This window comes from Pantherophis guttatus, chromosome 1, assembly GCF_059756535.1.
Source record: "Pantherophis guttatus breed Tessera chromosome 1, ASM5975653v1, whole genome shotgun sequence".
Lineage (NCBI taxonomy): Eukaryota > Metazoa > Chordata > Lepidosauria > Squamata > Colubridae > Pantherophis > Pantherophis guttatus.
The window spans coordinates 283,530,079-283,547,847 of NC_142063.1; the positions used below are offsets into that span (position 1 = coordinate 283,530,079).

The 17,769-nt window shown below is 37.4% G+C and overlaps 1 protein-coding gene across 3 annotated transcripts in view; it reads left to right on the forward strand.

Moving 5' to 3' along the window:
- CRIM1 (cysteine rich transmembrane BMP regulator 1) overlaps window positions 1-17,769 on the forward strand; it is a 145,627-nt gene that overhangs the window by 73,583 nt on the left and 54,275 nt on the right. For all 3 annotated transcript variants that reach the window (XM_034428173.3, XM_087883030.1, XM_034428174.3), the window contains one exon: window positions 16,056-16,298. In XM_034428173.3, the coding sequence (XP_034284064.2) occupies window positions 16,056-16,298 (243 nt within the window). The remainder of the gene's footprint in view (window positions 1-16,055; window positions 16,299-17,769) is intronic.

Here is a 17,769-nt window from a genome sequence, read left to right on the forward strand (position 1 = left end):
GGTGCCGGTAACCACAGCCACTCGGTCTTGTCGGGGTTGAGTCTAAGTCTGTTCATCCCCATCCAGACCCGTACAGCCTCCAAGCACCTGGACATCACATCAAGGGCATCGTTGGGGTGATGCGGGGTGGAGATGAAAAGTTGTGTATCATCAGCATATTGATGATACCGCACCCCAAATCCCCAGATGATCTCACCCAGTGGCTTCATGTATATGTTAAACAGGAGAGGCGACAGAACTGACCCCTGCGGACCCCACAAGGTAGGGGCCTAGGGGTCAACCTCTGCCCCCCTGCCAACACAAACTGCATACGACCCGAGAGGTACGAGGAGAACCACTGAAAAACAGTGCCTCCCACTCCCAACCCCCTTAGCCATCGCAGTAAGATACCATGGTCAACGGTATCAAAAGCCACTGAGAGGTCAAGTAAGACCAGGACAGAAGAGTAACCCCTATCCCGGGCACACCAGAGATCATCTATCAACGCGACTAATGCCATTTCCGTGCTGTGACCAGGCCTGAAGCCAGACTGAAACGGGTCCAGGTAATCCGCTTCATCCAGGAATTGTGGGAGCTGACGCACCACCGCGCTTTCAACTGCCTTCGCCATAAGGCGAAAGTTGATCAAGCAACTAGCTTAGGTTTTTTAATAAACATTTTAACTTTTTGATAAAAGGTTTTGTGTAAACTTTTAAAAAACCCTAAATTTCCATAGAGTATATTCCGTACAAAAAATATACAAACTCATTTTAATGTGTGTCTGTATTAGCCAATTTATAGAGATGAGGTGGAAGTATTTGTCATATTTACACTTATGATTCTATCCTGCATCAATCCTGTTCCCAGTAGTAGGATTCAAAAATTTTTACTACCGGTTCTGTGGGCATGGCTTGGTGGGCGTGATGTGGCTTGGTGGGCGTGGCAGGGGAAGGATACTGTAAAATCTCCATTGCCTCTCCACTCCAGGGGAAGGTTACTGAAAAATCCCCATTTCCTCCCGATCAGCTGGGACTCGGGAGGCAGAGAATAGATGGGGCGGGGCCAGTCAGAGGTGGTATTTACCAGTTCTCTGAACTACTCAAAATTTCCACTACTGGTTCTCCAGAACTGGTCAGAACCTGCTGAATACCACCTCTGCCTGTTGCCCCTCATTACATGACTAGTCCTCACTTGTTTTTTTCTGGGTTTTCTAATTTAGATCTATTTTCCAATTGTTCTGTTCATGTAGAAGATTCTTTGAAAACATAATAGCTGGCTGTGGTTTGCAAATCTGTCAATAATTACCAACATCTATAAATTATACAGTCATAAATGTTGGAAATGACATAAGACAGAAGGAATATTTTCCATTGCGCTGCTCCTCCAATCCATGGACGGGGTAGCTTCTCCTAGTTGCTGGGCAGAACTGAGTGCTAAACCTTCCACTGTTAGGCCACGCCCACCTCAACCAATCAGCTTCAGTCTTTCTCACTCAGTTGCTGTGAGAACTTGGCAATTTGAGTGCTCTCTAATTAATTTACCTTCCTTGCTAATTGTTTTGTTATTTTAATTTATTATTTTCACATCTTTACTTTTACCAAGGAGCTGCCACGTGGGATTACTAATTTGCTGTGTGCCTTCGGCGTGCTTGGGGCTCCAAGCCGCCTGGCCTAGCCCCTTATCAATCGGGGCTGCAGCATACCGGATTCCGACCCGGCTGGGCGGATCCGCGCTTCCGTTGCCGCTGGCGAGGGGCTAGCCTTCCGCTGAGGCGTTAGAGCTGCCCTCGCCTCAGCTCCGTCCTTCAAGCGGCTCCGGAGTGCCGGCCCTGTCGATAGCGCCATTCAGAGAATTTTAAAAATCAAATTCAAAATGAAACCATTCTTTTTACTAAGCATAATTTCAGAATATATTAATAAAAACACCAGAAATTATTAAGATAATGCTCTTGGTTGTTGACTTTGTGAACTTTGGGAAAAAGACACATACCAACAATATCTGATTGTGAAGTTAAATTTTCAATATCTGATTAGAAATATATGCAACAAAGGTGACCCTAACAGTATATGTGGTTTTTGTTGTGTGTAAGTCTCTTAGAGTTTGATTTTAAGAAGGGCAGCTATTCAAATATTTAAAATAAATAAATCCATAATAGAAGTATAATTTTAAGCAAGAATTGATTCCATATATACTATGTATCATACAGCAAGATAAATACAAATACATATAAGGTTCCTAAAGTTTATGTTAAAAAAGCTGTAAATCAATTGGAAATCAGAAATTAAATATATTATTTTCAGCAGGTTCCCCCCATCTTTTTTTTTTTTTTTTAGTATTTATAAATAATAATATAGTGGAGCTGTTGGCACTAAACTCAAAGATTTATACTTTTTTTCATATCAGAAAAACAGCTAAACGAACTTGTGTCTAGTGTGTCTTACTTTTTGTTAGTGTTATTTAAAGCATTGTATAACTTTGTCCACTTACTGATATTATCTGTTTTGAAACTATATCTGCTTTGAATAAATAATTTGCTTTGAACTTCAGATTCTAATTTTTATATTTTAAATTACAGTATTGCATAAGTCCCCATTTTGAATAGGAAGTTGTTATTTTTGCGAATTGTGGAGCATGATCGGAGATGGGAAAGGGGAAAAATCCCAAAGATGAAACTTTATCCAATTTGTTCATGCAAGTTTATGGAAAAGAGTAGACTATGAAAAGAAAGACTGTTGTATTTATACGTATCCAGTGCATACCATAAAGGGAATTTGCATCATTCACAAGTATCTCTGTTCCCTTGAAAACTTATTCTTTGATATCGAAATCCAAATTATGATGTGACTTCAGATACAATTTAGTTCTCTCTCTTTAGTGACAATTGGTGCCATGTGTCTTGGGAATGATCATAGATTATTTCATTCTTGTAATCATTCCATTCCATTCTAGCAATAGAGGCATTAGGTGATGGCTTCATTCTAATTGGAGTATAGTCATCCAAAGTGTAGTGACCTCATTGAGTTCAGTATTAGATAGCTGGAACCCCATAGAAAAGGTGGTTGTCATACTTAAATTCCAAATAGAACAAAATTGGTCATGTTCTTTCTCTGTTGGTCACTCTTAGGAAAATCCTACAAAAGATACATCATGTGTAATAATACAGAAGCATTCCCCTGCTCTGTGTGTGTGTGCGTGTGTGTGTGTGTGTGCACGCGCGTGTGCGTGCTATGTGGAAATAAAAGTCATGTAAAACTAAAATGAAGGCATGACATAACATCTATACCTCTGTCTGAGAGTTTAAGAAGAACAAGGTGGGCTGTGTATATTTTTAAACATCATACTTACTGTTTATTTTACTTGATGAATTATATGATTGGTAAAATAAAAGTGATTTTGGTGTTTGAATAAGTGGCTTACTGCTTGAAGCTGATAAAAAATATAAATAATGTATATTGTACGATCACAGTGAATTTTAGTTGGAAGTGGCTTTTAAGAGTAATGAATTTTCACTCCTAAAAATTCTAGCATCCAAACATGGTCATGGTAGTTATAATATTATGGGTTAGAATCATGGTAGTTATAATATTATGGGTTAGAATCATGGTAGTTATAATATTATGGGTTAGAATCATGGTAGTTATAATATTATGGGTTAGAAAGTTTCAAACAAAGTATCTTCCTGACATGGAAACTATAAAGAATTGTAGGTTCTAGCAAACAGTACCTATAGCAGAATGGAAAGGAGGTTGAATTCTTTCCGTTCCCTCCCTTTCCTGCTATACTCTCAGCCCTTTGCTCCTTAACTGTCTTAGTTTTTTTTTTTTGAGGACTTTCTGTAGCAAATGGAAAAGGAAAGTTACATTATGAGAACCCAGGCTCATTTTCATAATGTTGAATGTCACTTGTAGTCACTGCATTTTCTTGAGTTTCGCCCTCTATTTCCTTTGCAAATTGAGGACTATATTAAAATTTAATTCAGGGGGATAAGATACATTTTCTTACATTTTCTTTTTTTTCTTTTTAATGTAGAGGTAGGGTATCTTTGATCCATGGGCTAAATGGTGCTGGGACACTCCAGGCTGATATATTATGTTCTCTCCAATGATTACTATCAAAGACTCTGCTCTCCCCATTTCTAGACTGCCAGGTAGTTAACATCTAATCTTATTCTCCTGTGTATCAGGCACCTTTGGTCTTCACTTGTGAAGTTCTTTAGAGCATTGGTTCCCAACCTTTCTGGTTTTGCGGCCCGGTGGGTGGGAAGGGTATGGTTCTATGTGAATGGTAGGTGCACACGCAAGCATGTGCAGCTCCATTTGCTCAAATGGCGCACACACTCACCCACCATTTATGCAGTCTGGTTCCAAATGGGTTGCAGCTTACTAGTGGGCCACAGCCAGGCATTGGGGACTCCTGCTTTGGAGTACAGAATGCCTTCCAGAGAGTTGGCGATATCTGGAGTGTGCTTTGGTTGTTGCATAATTTAAAAGACTCTCTTAGCATGACAATCAAGGTCATTGAGAGAGGTAGTAGTTTCTCCATGAAAATTCTGCCATGACAATTCTTTCTCTTTGTAGGTAGTAAAAAAGGAACATTTGAAAAGCCCATTAGAGCTAGTTTGTGTAGTGGTTAAAGCACCAGGCTACTATCTGAAGACTGTGGGTTTTCATTCTTGGGTGTGAAATCCAGCTGGATATCTTTGAACATACTCTCTCTCTGCCCTAGGAAGACAGTGGTCCCTAGCCTTGCCTCCCCCTCCCTTCACAACGTTTATTTCTTTGTAATGGAATAATAAATTGGGAATGGAACACTAGACTTCCTTGTGTGGAATGGTGAAGAGTCTTGGGTAGATGCATATTTGCCCTGTCCCCAGTATTCTGACATCTTCATTTTCTTTCTCACCCACTATATAATATCTCAGCATAAATATGGTTTTATTTTTAATTCATTTAAAACTTAAGTCAATCCATGTAATTGGCTATAGTAAACCTCAGTACTGCCCTAACTGGATAAGGATTTCGATGGAAGAATCACCAGATCACCAGACATTTGAGCACATAGAGGATCTGTTATTAGTGGGCACAACATATGAGGCTATGAAATGGCTTTTTTTGCTTTCATGGATAAAATGGAATGACCCGTGTACTCTGGTCCCCAGCACCATTTTTTTCAGCTGTTAGAGAGTCCCATCTGGCTATGATGCTAACTGATGAAGGACACTAGGACTTGATGCTTTGGCTTGTACTTTACTTACTTTTCTCGCAGAAAAAATATTTGTAGATAACCAAGCTGGCTGATAAGCAAAACCCCTTGTTGCACTGATAGTTTTACCATTTCATTCACTTCCTTGGATTACTATAATACTTCCATTATGGAAAATAAAGTTTAGCACAGCATATTTTATGACTAAGAAATGAAATTCCACAACTTTGCCATTAAGAACTAATCTAAACTAATCATAATATAAGAACAAGCAGACCCTGTAATAATCTAAGGAAATTGCTAAGAGTGACAACAATATTGTGAAGGGAGTATTGATAAAATGTCTTTAAGTTCCTATATATCATTATAATGAGCTTAATCCAGGATATCAGTCACTGCAGTTATTAACATGGACTAAAATTCTTATACCTTGGCAAGATCTATTGATCTTGTCCTTGGTGATTAGCAGCTAGTCGGAAATAATGAGGCAGGTACTATGAATCAAGAAAGAAACATTTGTGGTTCCTCTTTAGTGATCCATTGTGAAACCAAGTTCTTGCTGTGTTGACATATTATTTCATCAGAGCAAAACTGTTTTCACATTCATTGCTTCACCTCCATTAGACTAATATGTTCGTGCAGAGTATGTAAACTTGACAGCCCGGTGTTTTGACTGCTAATATGTATTTCTTACGTAACTCCAAAGATATAACCCCTTTCTCCAGTGGTGGGATTCAGTCAGTTCGCACCTATTCGGGAGAACTGGTTGTTGGAAGAATCTTATTTTGTTTTTTTCCACTTTACAGGGCTAATCCTGTAAGGAAGTCAGGAAGGAAACATTCTGGTGTTGTTTCTAGCCTAATCTTTATTGCCCTGCTTACAGAAACTGCCTCTCTGGTTAACTCTTATTACATTTTAACAGCTAAGGCGAAGCACCTATCGACATAAGTGACGTTGAGTTGGCCACATCCACACGGTCACATGACCACTGAGCCACACCTACTCAGCTGGTCATTAGGGCAGAGAACCGGTTGTTAAATTATTTGAATCCCACCACTGCCTTTCTCCCTCTGAATATCAGGATTTACTAACCATGATCAGTACTGAAAAGTGGAAGCACTGTGAACTTGGTGCTGTAGCAGTGTTAGAATAAAAAATCAAATAAAACAAAATAGGCTGGGCATAAGGTAACATCAATATTATGTAAACAGGTAGTTGTGAGGTCATACAAATCATTTAGAAATTGCAAGTATAAGTATAATTTTATTTCTATACTACTCTTCTCCCGAAGGACTCAGGCGGTGTACAGCCTATTTAAAAACACAAGACAAACATCAATTAAAAATTTAAAATTATTAAATAATAATAATTATTAATAAATAATTATTAAATGCACACAGTACATTTCATGTATGTCTGAAGTATGCGTAATTTGAGATTGGTATCACTTCTCCAAATATTGGTTGACATGGTAAATAGTGCAAAATGGTTCAACATTCTGCATACTCCAGTTTTTTGTTATCTTTAAGGAGGAAAATAATTTTGTAAAATTTGTTTATATGACAGATTGAATATAAGTCATCTATTATATTGATTGTCAGTGTTAAGTATCTGTGGAGATTCTCAGTTATCCAGGTCATAGTTATCTCAAAGGTGCTTTTTTTTTCACCAAAAGGCAACTGGACAGTTTTTTCTTGATGAAGAGGAACAAAATGTTTTGCTTCTTATCAAAGGGGGGTGGGAATGGAAGGATAGGTATTGACAGTTGGGACTGGATGGTGGGAAATGGAAAAATAGGATCCCCCGACATCACAACCGATGAAGCTTCTTGGATGAGAAGCAAAACGTTTTATTCTTCTTCCTCAAGGGAAAAAAACCCAGTCCAGTTCCTTTTAAGGGGAAAAAGGCACACCTTTGTGTCAATGTTAAAGTACCACTTTCCTTTGATACATTGTCTTTTTTGCTGTCTTGTCTTTCTAGTATGTGTCTCATTTCATCTTCCATCTCTATCCTGATAGATTTATTCTTTTCATCCCAACTGAATGATGGAAAGACCTTCTGTAACGAGTTCAGGATTCTGTCTGTTTGATCATTAGCAGGACAAATAAAACAGTACCACTGGTATGATTGAAGATACCAGCAAAATTAAGGTCATGTTTGAAAATGGGTAGGATTGGGCTGGGAAGGAAAAAAATTCTTCAAATTTATCAATATTCCTATGGGAAAGGCAATTGAGCAGTGGGTAGACATTGTCAATTGCTCCATGTTAAGTTCCTTTCTCTGGATCATGGGGCACAGAACATATGCAACTCAATTTTTATTTTCATTGTATTTTTATTACAAACCCAAATGCAACATGAAAAGAGAGCAGAAACGACATGCACAAGCATGCAAAGGCAATACATTTACAGCTAATCCTTGATTTACGACCATCTGTTTAATGATGGTTCAAAGATATGAACCATGGAACCAATTACAACCCCTTCTCAAATTTATAACCATCATACCACCTTCATGTGATTGCAATTCAGGCTCTAAGCAACTAGCTTACATTTACAACAGTTGCAGTACCTTGCAGCCATATAATCGCAATTTGCAATCTTCCCAGTCATCTTCTAACAAGCAGAATCAATTGGGAAGCCAGATTCGCTTAACGATTGTGTGATTTGCTTAATAGCAAAAGTAAAAATGATTGTAAAATTAGGCCTAGTCACATGATAACTCATTTAATTACGTTAGCATTTAGTGACCAGAATTCCAGTCTCAACTGTGATCATAAGTCAAGGATTACTTGTACACCATTCTGATTAGACCCTCATATATATTTCTGCTCAATTAGGGGCAACATATATGCCCCCACCCTGATTACCTCTCACATATATACACTGAAGCAGCACGTACACAACTACCTATTCCAATCATCACAGATTCACACAGATGCAACATATTACTTTATGCAGACAAAGGAAGCATGTCCTCAAATAATACTGAAGAAACCACTGAATGGACTTTATGCATTTTTCTAAAACAAAATAAGACTCTAACAGAGTCAAACATTAAATATGAGCATGCAACCTCTGAAAATCTAGAACACTATGGAATTGTCTAGTTTGTATCTGGGCTAAAGCTGAATAAAATTAGCAGGTCACAGTTACATGGCATCATATTTAAATCACAGTAATTTACTTAACAACCACAGACACAACTGACAAATTGATGTCATAAGTCAGGTGCAGTCACATGACATTTCACTTTACAAATGCATCACTCGGCAGTGGAATTGCTGATTCCAATTATGGTTAGTGAGGACTACCTGTATAGTGTTGTAAAGAAAAATATTCGTTTATAATAGGATCCTCAAAAATTACTAGAATAACTATGGTTCTTCTGGGAAGGAAGATTATGGATGTTCTTTGAAGAATGGAAAATATACGAGGTAAAGAGTAAGGAATCCTCACTCCTGCCATAATTAGATTCTTTGGTACAGTTGAGAATCTACCATCTATATGATAATCTTTGTAAATTAATGATTTTTTTCCAAGAAGTTCAAATCATCAGCTGATCTTCCCCATGAATTTTAATTTTATCTTCAACAATTCATACATAGATATCAGAACATTTTAAGTGTTGTTGCATGCATAAATAAAAGTATAAATAGGAAATTACCTCTGCTACCAAAACTTAATCTAGAATGGAATTAAAGGGAAATCAGAGGCTGGAGAATGGAAAACTGTCAGGACAGTACAAACTTTAGGAGTCATATAGGGAAGAAATCATTTTTTCTCTATTGAGATGGGTAAATTAGCAACACTTTAAAGTTTTAAGCTTTCCTCACAAAAGGAGTCAAATTGGTGACTGAAGCAATACATCGGGTTCAGATCAAACAGAAGAGAAACCAAGGAAGAAAAGTACTGGGCTGATAAGGGCTCTTGACTTGCTTCTAGTCAACTTGAACTCCTGGATATGTTTGTTGCTGCACTTGTGACACTTGAAATTTTTCAGGAAACAATATCAGAAAAAGCAGACCTATCAATGATGTCCTGTGAATTAAATAAGGACTCTTTCAACACCTCATTGTAAAAGAAAGGTTTGCATCTCTGAAGCGTGTGCCTCTGTATAGAGAAAACAATGCAGGTTCAAGTTCAGAGGGAGTTGGTTACCTGTACAGCAAACAGTGGAGCTGAAAAAAATTACACCATAGGCTAAGAGGAATTTGCAGGTAGGACAAATTGATCTATTGATTCTCATAGTTGAGCAAGAATTTGAACTCAGATGTGCCTTTTTAATCAGATTGACAAATCTGGCTACAAATTTTAGAAATTTTCAAATCTTACTTATAATGAGTTTTTTTTTTTTTTAAGGTGGAGTCTCTTTGAATAATTTGAAATATTTTCCCCACTGCGCGGGCTGAATTTCCATTTGTAAGATAAATCTTCTGTGGACCTGTCTTCTATGTCTGGTCTTGTTATGTCTGTTCTCTCTTCCTTTATTTTCCCAGCCTCTCCAACAATCTCTTTCACCCTCTTTGTCTTGTCAATAGTTTCCAGGGGCTTAAATTAGAATGCTAATTTAATGATTAGATCAACCCATGGTTAATTGTGGGACTAGCTCTGGGAAGGTTTGAAATTCAATTTCAGCCATTCCACTTGTCGAATGGTCAGTTGGGATTACTCCATCCTTGTAAGACATTATTTGAGGGGGGAAACAAGGCAGAATATAAATTTAAGCATTGTTTTTTCAAGTATGGAAAAGTTGAAGCCAAATGAGCTGGATTAATTGGCCCTGAATTAATAGAATCTGTAAATATAGCTCCATATTGGCTACTTCATATTGCTGTCAAGAAGAAAAGCCCTGGGGCAGTTCAAAGCAGTCGGAGCCAGATTTTCAGGAAATCTGGAATGCTTGCAAATTAAGAAGTCTGGAATGTTTGCAAACCCTGTGCGTGCATACTCATGATGTCATCTTAATATATTACTGAATATGGAGGTTACTTTGTTCATATTTATTTTCCAGTTTGGCAAATTCATTGTTGTCTAAAATCTTTTTATCCTCTTTCTTAAAAGCTAAAATAAATCTCTTTTGAACACAAGAATCCAGATATGATAAAAAAAAGAGTTCAGATATGATTTGACAATTACATAAAAGCTTGGTATAGTTTCTACTTCTATCAGTTCACTTATGAGTGATGATATACAATGTGTATCTAATGTAATCTCTCTTTAAAATCGAATTAACTATCCTTTTGATATCCTAAAAATCCTTTTGAGTATTTTGCATGCCTGTCTGCCTTCCTGCTTCAGCTGGATAATCATTTTTCTTGTTTATCTCTAATCCTTTTAATATTTCCTTCCTGCCCTTGTGTTACTGTACAGTACTTCTATTGTTTGGCATCAATTTCAGTGACAGCTGTAGTTGACCTCCAAGTGGAAGAAAGGTGTTTTGTATTAGATTTTAACAATATAAAAGGGATGTAAAATTTTAGAAAACATGAAACCATGTTTTCATCACAATATAATGCACAATTTAGTAACTATTAGAGCTGTGGAAATTCTTCAAAAGAGGTGCTTCAGAACAAAGGAGTGTAGAGGAAGCTTCCCTTTTGATTATTAAAGCAGCCATGCTTTTTTTCCCAGGCTGGTGCAGTTTTGCAAATTGCTCCCAGCTGTCACAGTATATGCACAGCCCCTTTGCTTTTAAGAAATGCATTCCATTCCAAAGCACTTTCTCCAAAGGATTTAGCACAGCCCTGATAAATATTGCCTGTTATTACAGGTAATCCTTGATACATGACCACTCATTTAAACCATTCAATTCAAAGTCACAATGGCCCTGGAAAAAAGTACTTTACAACCTGTACTGGCACGTAAGGCCCTTGCCCCACCCACCACCAGATAGTTCTGTAATCACAACTCATATTTATGACCATTTGCAGTATCCTGCACTCACATGATTGCAATTTGTGGGATTTTTTGCTGGTTTCTGGCAAAAGAAAAAAATCCATTTGGGGAAACTGGATTCGCTTTTCAACCATGGTAAAAATAGTCAAAATCAGGTACAGTCATGTGATTACTCTCTTTACAACCTCCCTGACTATGAGAGAAATTCCAGTCCCAATTGGAGTGGTAAATCAAGGACTACTTGCATGCATATTTAAAATATGCATATAAAATGCTGTGAATGCTATACAGTGCTTTAATAAACATTTTATTTCATAAACACTATGATAAAACAAAAGTGTTCCAGGTAATAAAATGTAATATGAAATCATTGAACATCTATCATATTGGCAATTCTAGCACGTTGTACATTAACTAGCGTGTCAAGCTTGGTCAAAGGTTTAGATTTCAGAGTTAGGGTAAGCAAATTATATTTTACTGTAAACATAACTTGAATTAGTAAATGTTAAGTACCATTATACCTTTTCTAAAATATTCGATATATTTGCATATAACCTTCCAATCATTTTGTTGGTGATACACTCATTGTTTATTATTTCCCAATAATCTTTATTGACAGAAATTGTCCATTGTGATAAGTTGTTGGGATTTGTAATTTTTATTTTTCATTGCTCATTCCAGACCAGTTGGATTCCTTGTGCATATGAACTACCTCTTAATTTGGATATGCTCCAGATACGAATAAACATTTGTTGTTGTTTTTCTTTTTTGTACTATGCAATAAGAACACCCTCAAAAGTTAGGGGAGAAGAAAAATATGAAAAATGGTAATCCAGATAGAGCAGCTCTATGGGCTATGTATTGCTCTCAGGCTGAAAAGTGTTTTTTTTTTTTTTAATCATGTTTTCCTCCCTTCTTTTTTCTGTCCATGGATATTTTAGCTTAACTTTCCTGTGGATGATGTCCCAATTTCATTTCATTTGTATTATATCTTCATCTTTTCTTGTTCCTTGACACTGTTTCTGAAAGACTAGCACTGGATAAAGCATTTCTGATCATTATTTCAGTTCTTTTTTGTCCTGTTCGTTGTTTGGTTGGTTTTTACTTTCATGGTAATACTGGGTTTTTCTTTAGTTTTATTATTTTATTCTTTCAATGAAGGCAGCCCATACCATATAACAAAAAGGTCAGCAAATCATGGACTATTTTTTGCTCCTTGAGGAATACCTTAGAACAGTGATGGCGAACCTTTTCGGCACCGAGTGGCCAAACTGGAGCGCACGTGTATGCATGTGCATGTGCACATGCTGGAGTGCCGGAAACCCGAAGACCAGCTGGCCAGTGCGTGCATGCCTAGTTTTTGGGCGTTTTTCAGGCCATTTTTCAGGCTGTTTTCCAGGCCATTTTTGGCCTGAAAATTGCCAAAAAACACCCCAAAAAGCTGCCTGTTTGGGGAGCATTTTTCAGGCCATTTTCTGGCGCTCTGGCACCCACAAACACCAGCTGACCGGTGCACATGTGCACGCCAGAAACCAGAAGAGCAGCTGGAAACAGCATGCTTGCCCACAGAGAGGGTGCTGTGTGCCACCTCTGGCACACGTGCCATAGGTTCCCCATCATGGCCTTATAACCTCCATATCATTAACAGTAAAAATTACTGAAAATGCAGTAAAGATAGTTTAAAGAAAGCTAGACTTTTGATGGAGAAGGAGGTGATGGTTTCTTTCTGCAAGATTAGAAGCAATTTATAAGAGCTATAATAATCTCCAAATTGCAGACAGGAGAGTAGCATTTGTGAGAGACAAGTGGAAAGAGAAAGATTCTCAAGGCAGCTGTTACATGCCTACAAAACTATAAGGGGCAGGGCAAAGAGACCTTTGAAACATGGGATAGGTAGGACGAAGATACAGTGGTTGCCTGCCATACAGACATAGGACTAACCAGTTCAGTAGCTTTAAAGATTTTATCTAGCCACACTGTGTCAAGTATCTGAGAGATTTATGCAAAGTTCAAAACTAGTTAAGCCTTGTAAAGTAGGAGGTTGCAGATTTACAGCCATGTCCTCGTTCAGGTAGCCTGATAACATGGAAACCTCTAAAATGCAGTGAGACTTGAACACTTTTAACAAACGAAGAAAAATAATTAGCTAAATCAGATAGGGGAAAAATCGGGACAATATGTAATCAGCGGATTTTATAGTCCACTCTAGTCTATTCCCTTCCTAAGATAGCACTTAACACTAATGCAGAGTGAAAATAGGGAACAAAATCATAATCAGACTACCCTTCATAAGAAGTTATAGTTAAGTCATTAAACAATAACAAGTAAACAGATCCTTATAACATTTCCAATTAAACGTTGTTAAAGAACGTTTGTAATTGTGAAATTGTTGCTGCATTAAATAAACATTTTGAGGTTGTCATGCAAAATTAATTGGAAATAATTACCCTCAGAATGCATGAACACTTCGCTAAAATCCTAAGCATTATGCCCCATTAAAACGTTGCAGGATTTTTCCAGCCAATGCAGGATTTTTTCCAAACTAATGTTTACTAAATCTTTGCTCAGATACCCATGAGCTGCAGATGGTGGCAGTAGAAGGAAGGGTAGGACAGAAACTTATTTCTCAACCAGTAACTGATGTTTGGCTCTGTGGTCAGAATTTTGACTTACGCTCACGTCTTTGCCTCTCCATTTGTCTTGACTGCATCTGAAATAATTTTAATGGTTCAGCACTGCACAACTGAAATAAGCAAGGATAGACTGCCCCACTAATTACTCCTAACTATTCTACAAGGAGGCATTGATACATTTTAATATTGTTTATACAGTAATGGGTTTATTAATGTATTGAGTTATTTAAAAAAAATTAAATATTGTAATCATTATACTTTTTCAAAATTTAAAATGACTAGGATTCACCTCCTCCCCAGTTCCAAAGAAGGTCCAGCCCTTCTCTTGTAGATTTTGTTCTAGCAAGGATGACAGTGGTAGACATTGCACGAGTGGGCTTAAGCTAGTAAAACGTTGAGTGGGGAGAGTAGGTTTAAAAAAAGAGAATAGCTGCATCTATCATGTGAATTGACAAAAGTGAAAACAGAAAACCAAGATAATGCAAGATAAGCTTATTTGAAGTTTCTGAGAGTTATGAAGGAGTGTGCTGCAAGCTGTGATAACATCCAGTGCTGCTAATTATATGAGCATTATTTGCATACCTTTTTACAAAATATGTTTTGTAACAAACAACAATCACTATGCATAAGAAAAGCTTTTGTTTTCAAGTAGATTTTAAAACACTGCATACTTTGTATGGAAAAGGGGAAATTGCAATTATTAACTACTCCTAATACCATATGTGGCCTATATTAAATGTCAGCAGAGGGGTCTTCTGGATTCTTGCAGTCAGATGTAATAAGCTGCTATTTATTGATTATTCTTGATCACAGAATGCCCTGAGAGGGCAATAGATAGATTATAGACAGACAGATAATGTAAGCCATTTTGTATCAATGGGAGAAATGTTAGAACAAGATCTGAATCAGGCTATTCAACTGTTATACTGCCCTGACTTATCTCACTAGCTATTTGTCCTTGCTGTGAACCTTTGATTTTTCAAATCCTGTGAATGTGGAAATGGTAGTAGAAAAATTTCTCATGACTGAATCTGTGGATACCTCTTTATGTTAATCCAAGACTACTGTAACAGAAAGTGGTTATTTACTCCTAATCGGCTTTAAGTATTTTGTTTTAAGATGGAGAGTGCAATGTGAAACAAAGGAAAATTAATAGCTTCCCAAAAGAGGGGAATTAAAATTTTAACAACTTTTATGCTCAAATAAGCAGCATAATTTCTTTCACTCTGCTGCCATTGCTCAAACCTATTTAACCCGTTAACTTAAAATGATTATATGATCTTGTGGAATGTGACAAAAAGTTATTGTACCTGTTTGCATATGAAAAATTGCATTATCTACTTGATTTTAACAGGTTATTTAGCTTGCCTCAGTTTTTATTGCTGGTTTTGTTAGTATTTTTGAGACAGTTTGGTCTGATGGTTAAGGAACCAAGCTAGAAAGCAGTAAGTTCTACTCCTGCCTTACCATGAAAGCCAGTTGGGTGACTTTAGGCCAATCACTCTTTCTTAGCCAATACACCTCACAGCATGTTGTGAGGAAAATAGGAGGAGGAACTTGTGTTGGATAAGTTTGCTGCTTTCAGTTATTTCTAAAAATAAAGGCCAGATACAAATAAATAATAAAAAATAAAAAAATATTTTGTATTATTGTTTGAAATAGTAGCTGTTTAATGAACTTCTGCTAAAATGAAAAGTAGTATTCCTTAAAATACTCCTTAATCTCTTCCATTGGCTGAGACCCACATTGCTGAGAAACCTGACTCAGTTCACAGTAAGCCTTGTGCCATCACTCTTTGAAAGGAGCCTAACGTGTAGTAAATGGTTGCAATTCAAATAACTCTCACCTATAATCCACCTGGGAAATTATTTTTTCTTCAAAAAGATGTTCAGGAATAATCTAGTCTTCACTAAGAAATAGACAAATAGTCCGAATATGTGCAGACATGGCTAGGCTTCTGTCCCTAAGGCAACCAAACATTTTTAGTGTTCTGTGTGATCATTGTCTTATCTCTGTAAGGACTACAAGTGATTATTTTGTCTCATGAATTTTTGGTTCAGGATATCTATTGTAAGAAAAAAATTAAGCAAGCAAGCATGCATCTTTAAGGAAAATATGCACACCTCATTTTCATGGATATTATGTTATTAGAAATATCCCTTGTAAAACCATCTTCTTTATGAATTTTCCTGTTCTTCAAGAACCACTACTGCAATGTAAGCTGGCTGGGTAGGTGGCATTGTTAAAAAAAACTTTAAAATATGTGCGCATAGCTTTTCAACACTCTGAAGCTTCAGATATCAGGTAATGTCTTCCTGACGTGCTCTTCCTGTCTTGCTTTCAGAAGAAAAACCAGACTGCTCCAAAGCCCGTTGTGAAGTGCAGTTTTCTCCACGCTGCCCAGAGGACTCAATTCTGATTGAAGGCTATGCTCCCCCTGGAGAATGCTGCCCTCTTCCAAGCCGCTGTGTCTGCAATCCTGCAGGATGTTTGAGGAAGGTCTGCCAACCCGGATATTTGAATATATTGGTTTCCAAAGCATCAGGAAAGCCAGGGGAATGCTGTGATTTCTATGAATGTAAACCAGGTAAGGTATACTCTTCTTTTCTGTCCTATCCTGGTCAGTTTTGTCAAAGCTTATATATAATTTAATAGGTGTCTGTTCCCACTACTGAAACAAAAGACTCCTAGGCCAACATTTCCATATAACGTTGTTGCTTAAAACACAAAAACTCTAATAATAAAATTCCCATCAATAAAATGAGGCAAATACTTCAAATATGGCTGGCCTGAACTATGTCAGTTTGACTATGTCCGAATTGTTCAGTCTTTGAAAAGATCCTCAAAAAGGTGGGGAGGGGACCATATTGGAAGTTCAGATGAGGCAGCAGACTATTAACCTGTGTGGTGGCATATAAATTCATGAGGTAATCAGATGGTCTTTTTATCTTTTGTTGGTTCGAAAAAAGAGACAGTCTGCAGTGAGTATGATTGTAATTGGCTTTGAAATCATTTTTAAAGCAATCTGCATCAATGAGTTAGCAAACTGAAAAAAGGATCCAGCTACCTATTCTAGTTTTGTGTTAAAGTTACAGAGGGATTCCCAATGCTCTTGCTAAACGATGAAGGCCCAGAAAAACTGATGAGAGGACTTTGTTCTAAACACAGCCACACAGTGTAATGACTTTATTGTTTTATCACCCCTATCTGTATAATAGAAAATAAAGTCTGAAAATTGTATATGGCTAGATTATGATAATATTTATAGTCTGAGAAGTATTCTTAACTGTTTGAAAGTATATCATAGGTGTAATCACAGAATGCTTACATTCTGGCCCTTTAACTAAATAAAATATAATCATTGAAATCAAATATTTTGAAAACACAAAAAAACTGAGAAAAAGTGAGTCACTATGATGTAACAGTAACAGAATTGGAAGGGACCTTGGAGATCATCTAGTCCAACCCCCTGCTCACTCAGGAGACCTATACTAGGGATTCAAACTGCCGAACTGCCGACCTTTCTGATCAACAAGCTCAACATCTTAGCTACTGAGCCGATTAACATTACAAGTTGTCATTGAGGAAAATCAAGTCCACTTCAGCCACAGGGGCTCATTAGGTGACTGGCTCAGTCACTGTGATGGAATGTAGTGAAGAGGTGGATTCCCAGGAAGGAAGGGGTATATTCCCTCCCTAATAGTTATGGAATATATGGTAGATTCAGATAGTAGAGGACTCAGTTTTGCAAGATTTTGTCTATAGATATGAAACAGTTAAAGAATTCCGTTTGGAAGAATCTCCACATGTCCACAATCACTCTCTTTTGGTTCAACCTATTCCACGGAGTTTTCGTTGTGGGAACAATAGGAAGGGGGAATGCAGTGAATGCCACCTTGAACTCCTATACGTAAGGCAGGATATAAATTTAACAAATTAGGATCAGTGGAAATATGATCTCAAGGAGATAATGTTCTAGAGTCGTGATGGTGAACCTATGGCATGCGTGCCAGAGATGGCATGCAGCACCCTCTCTGATGGCACATGAGCCATTGCCC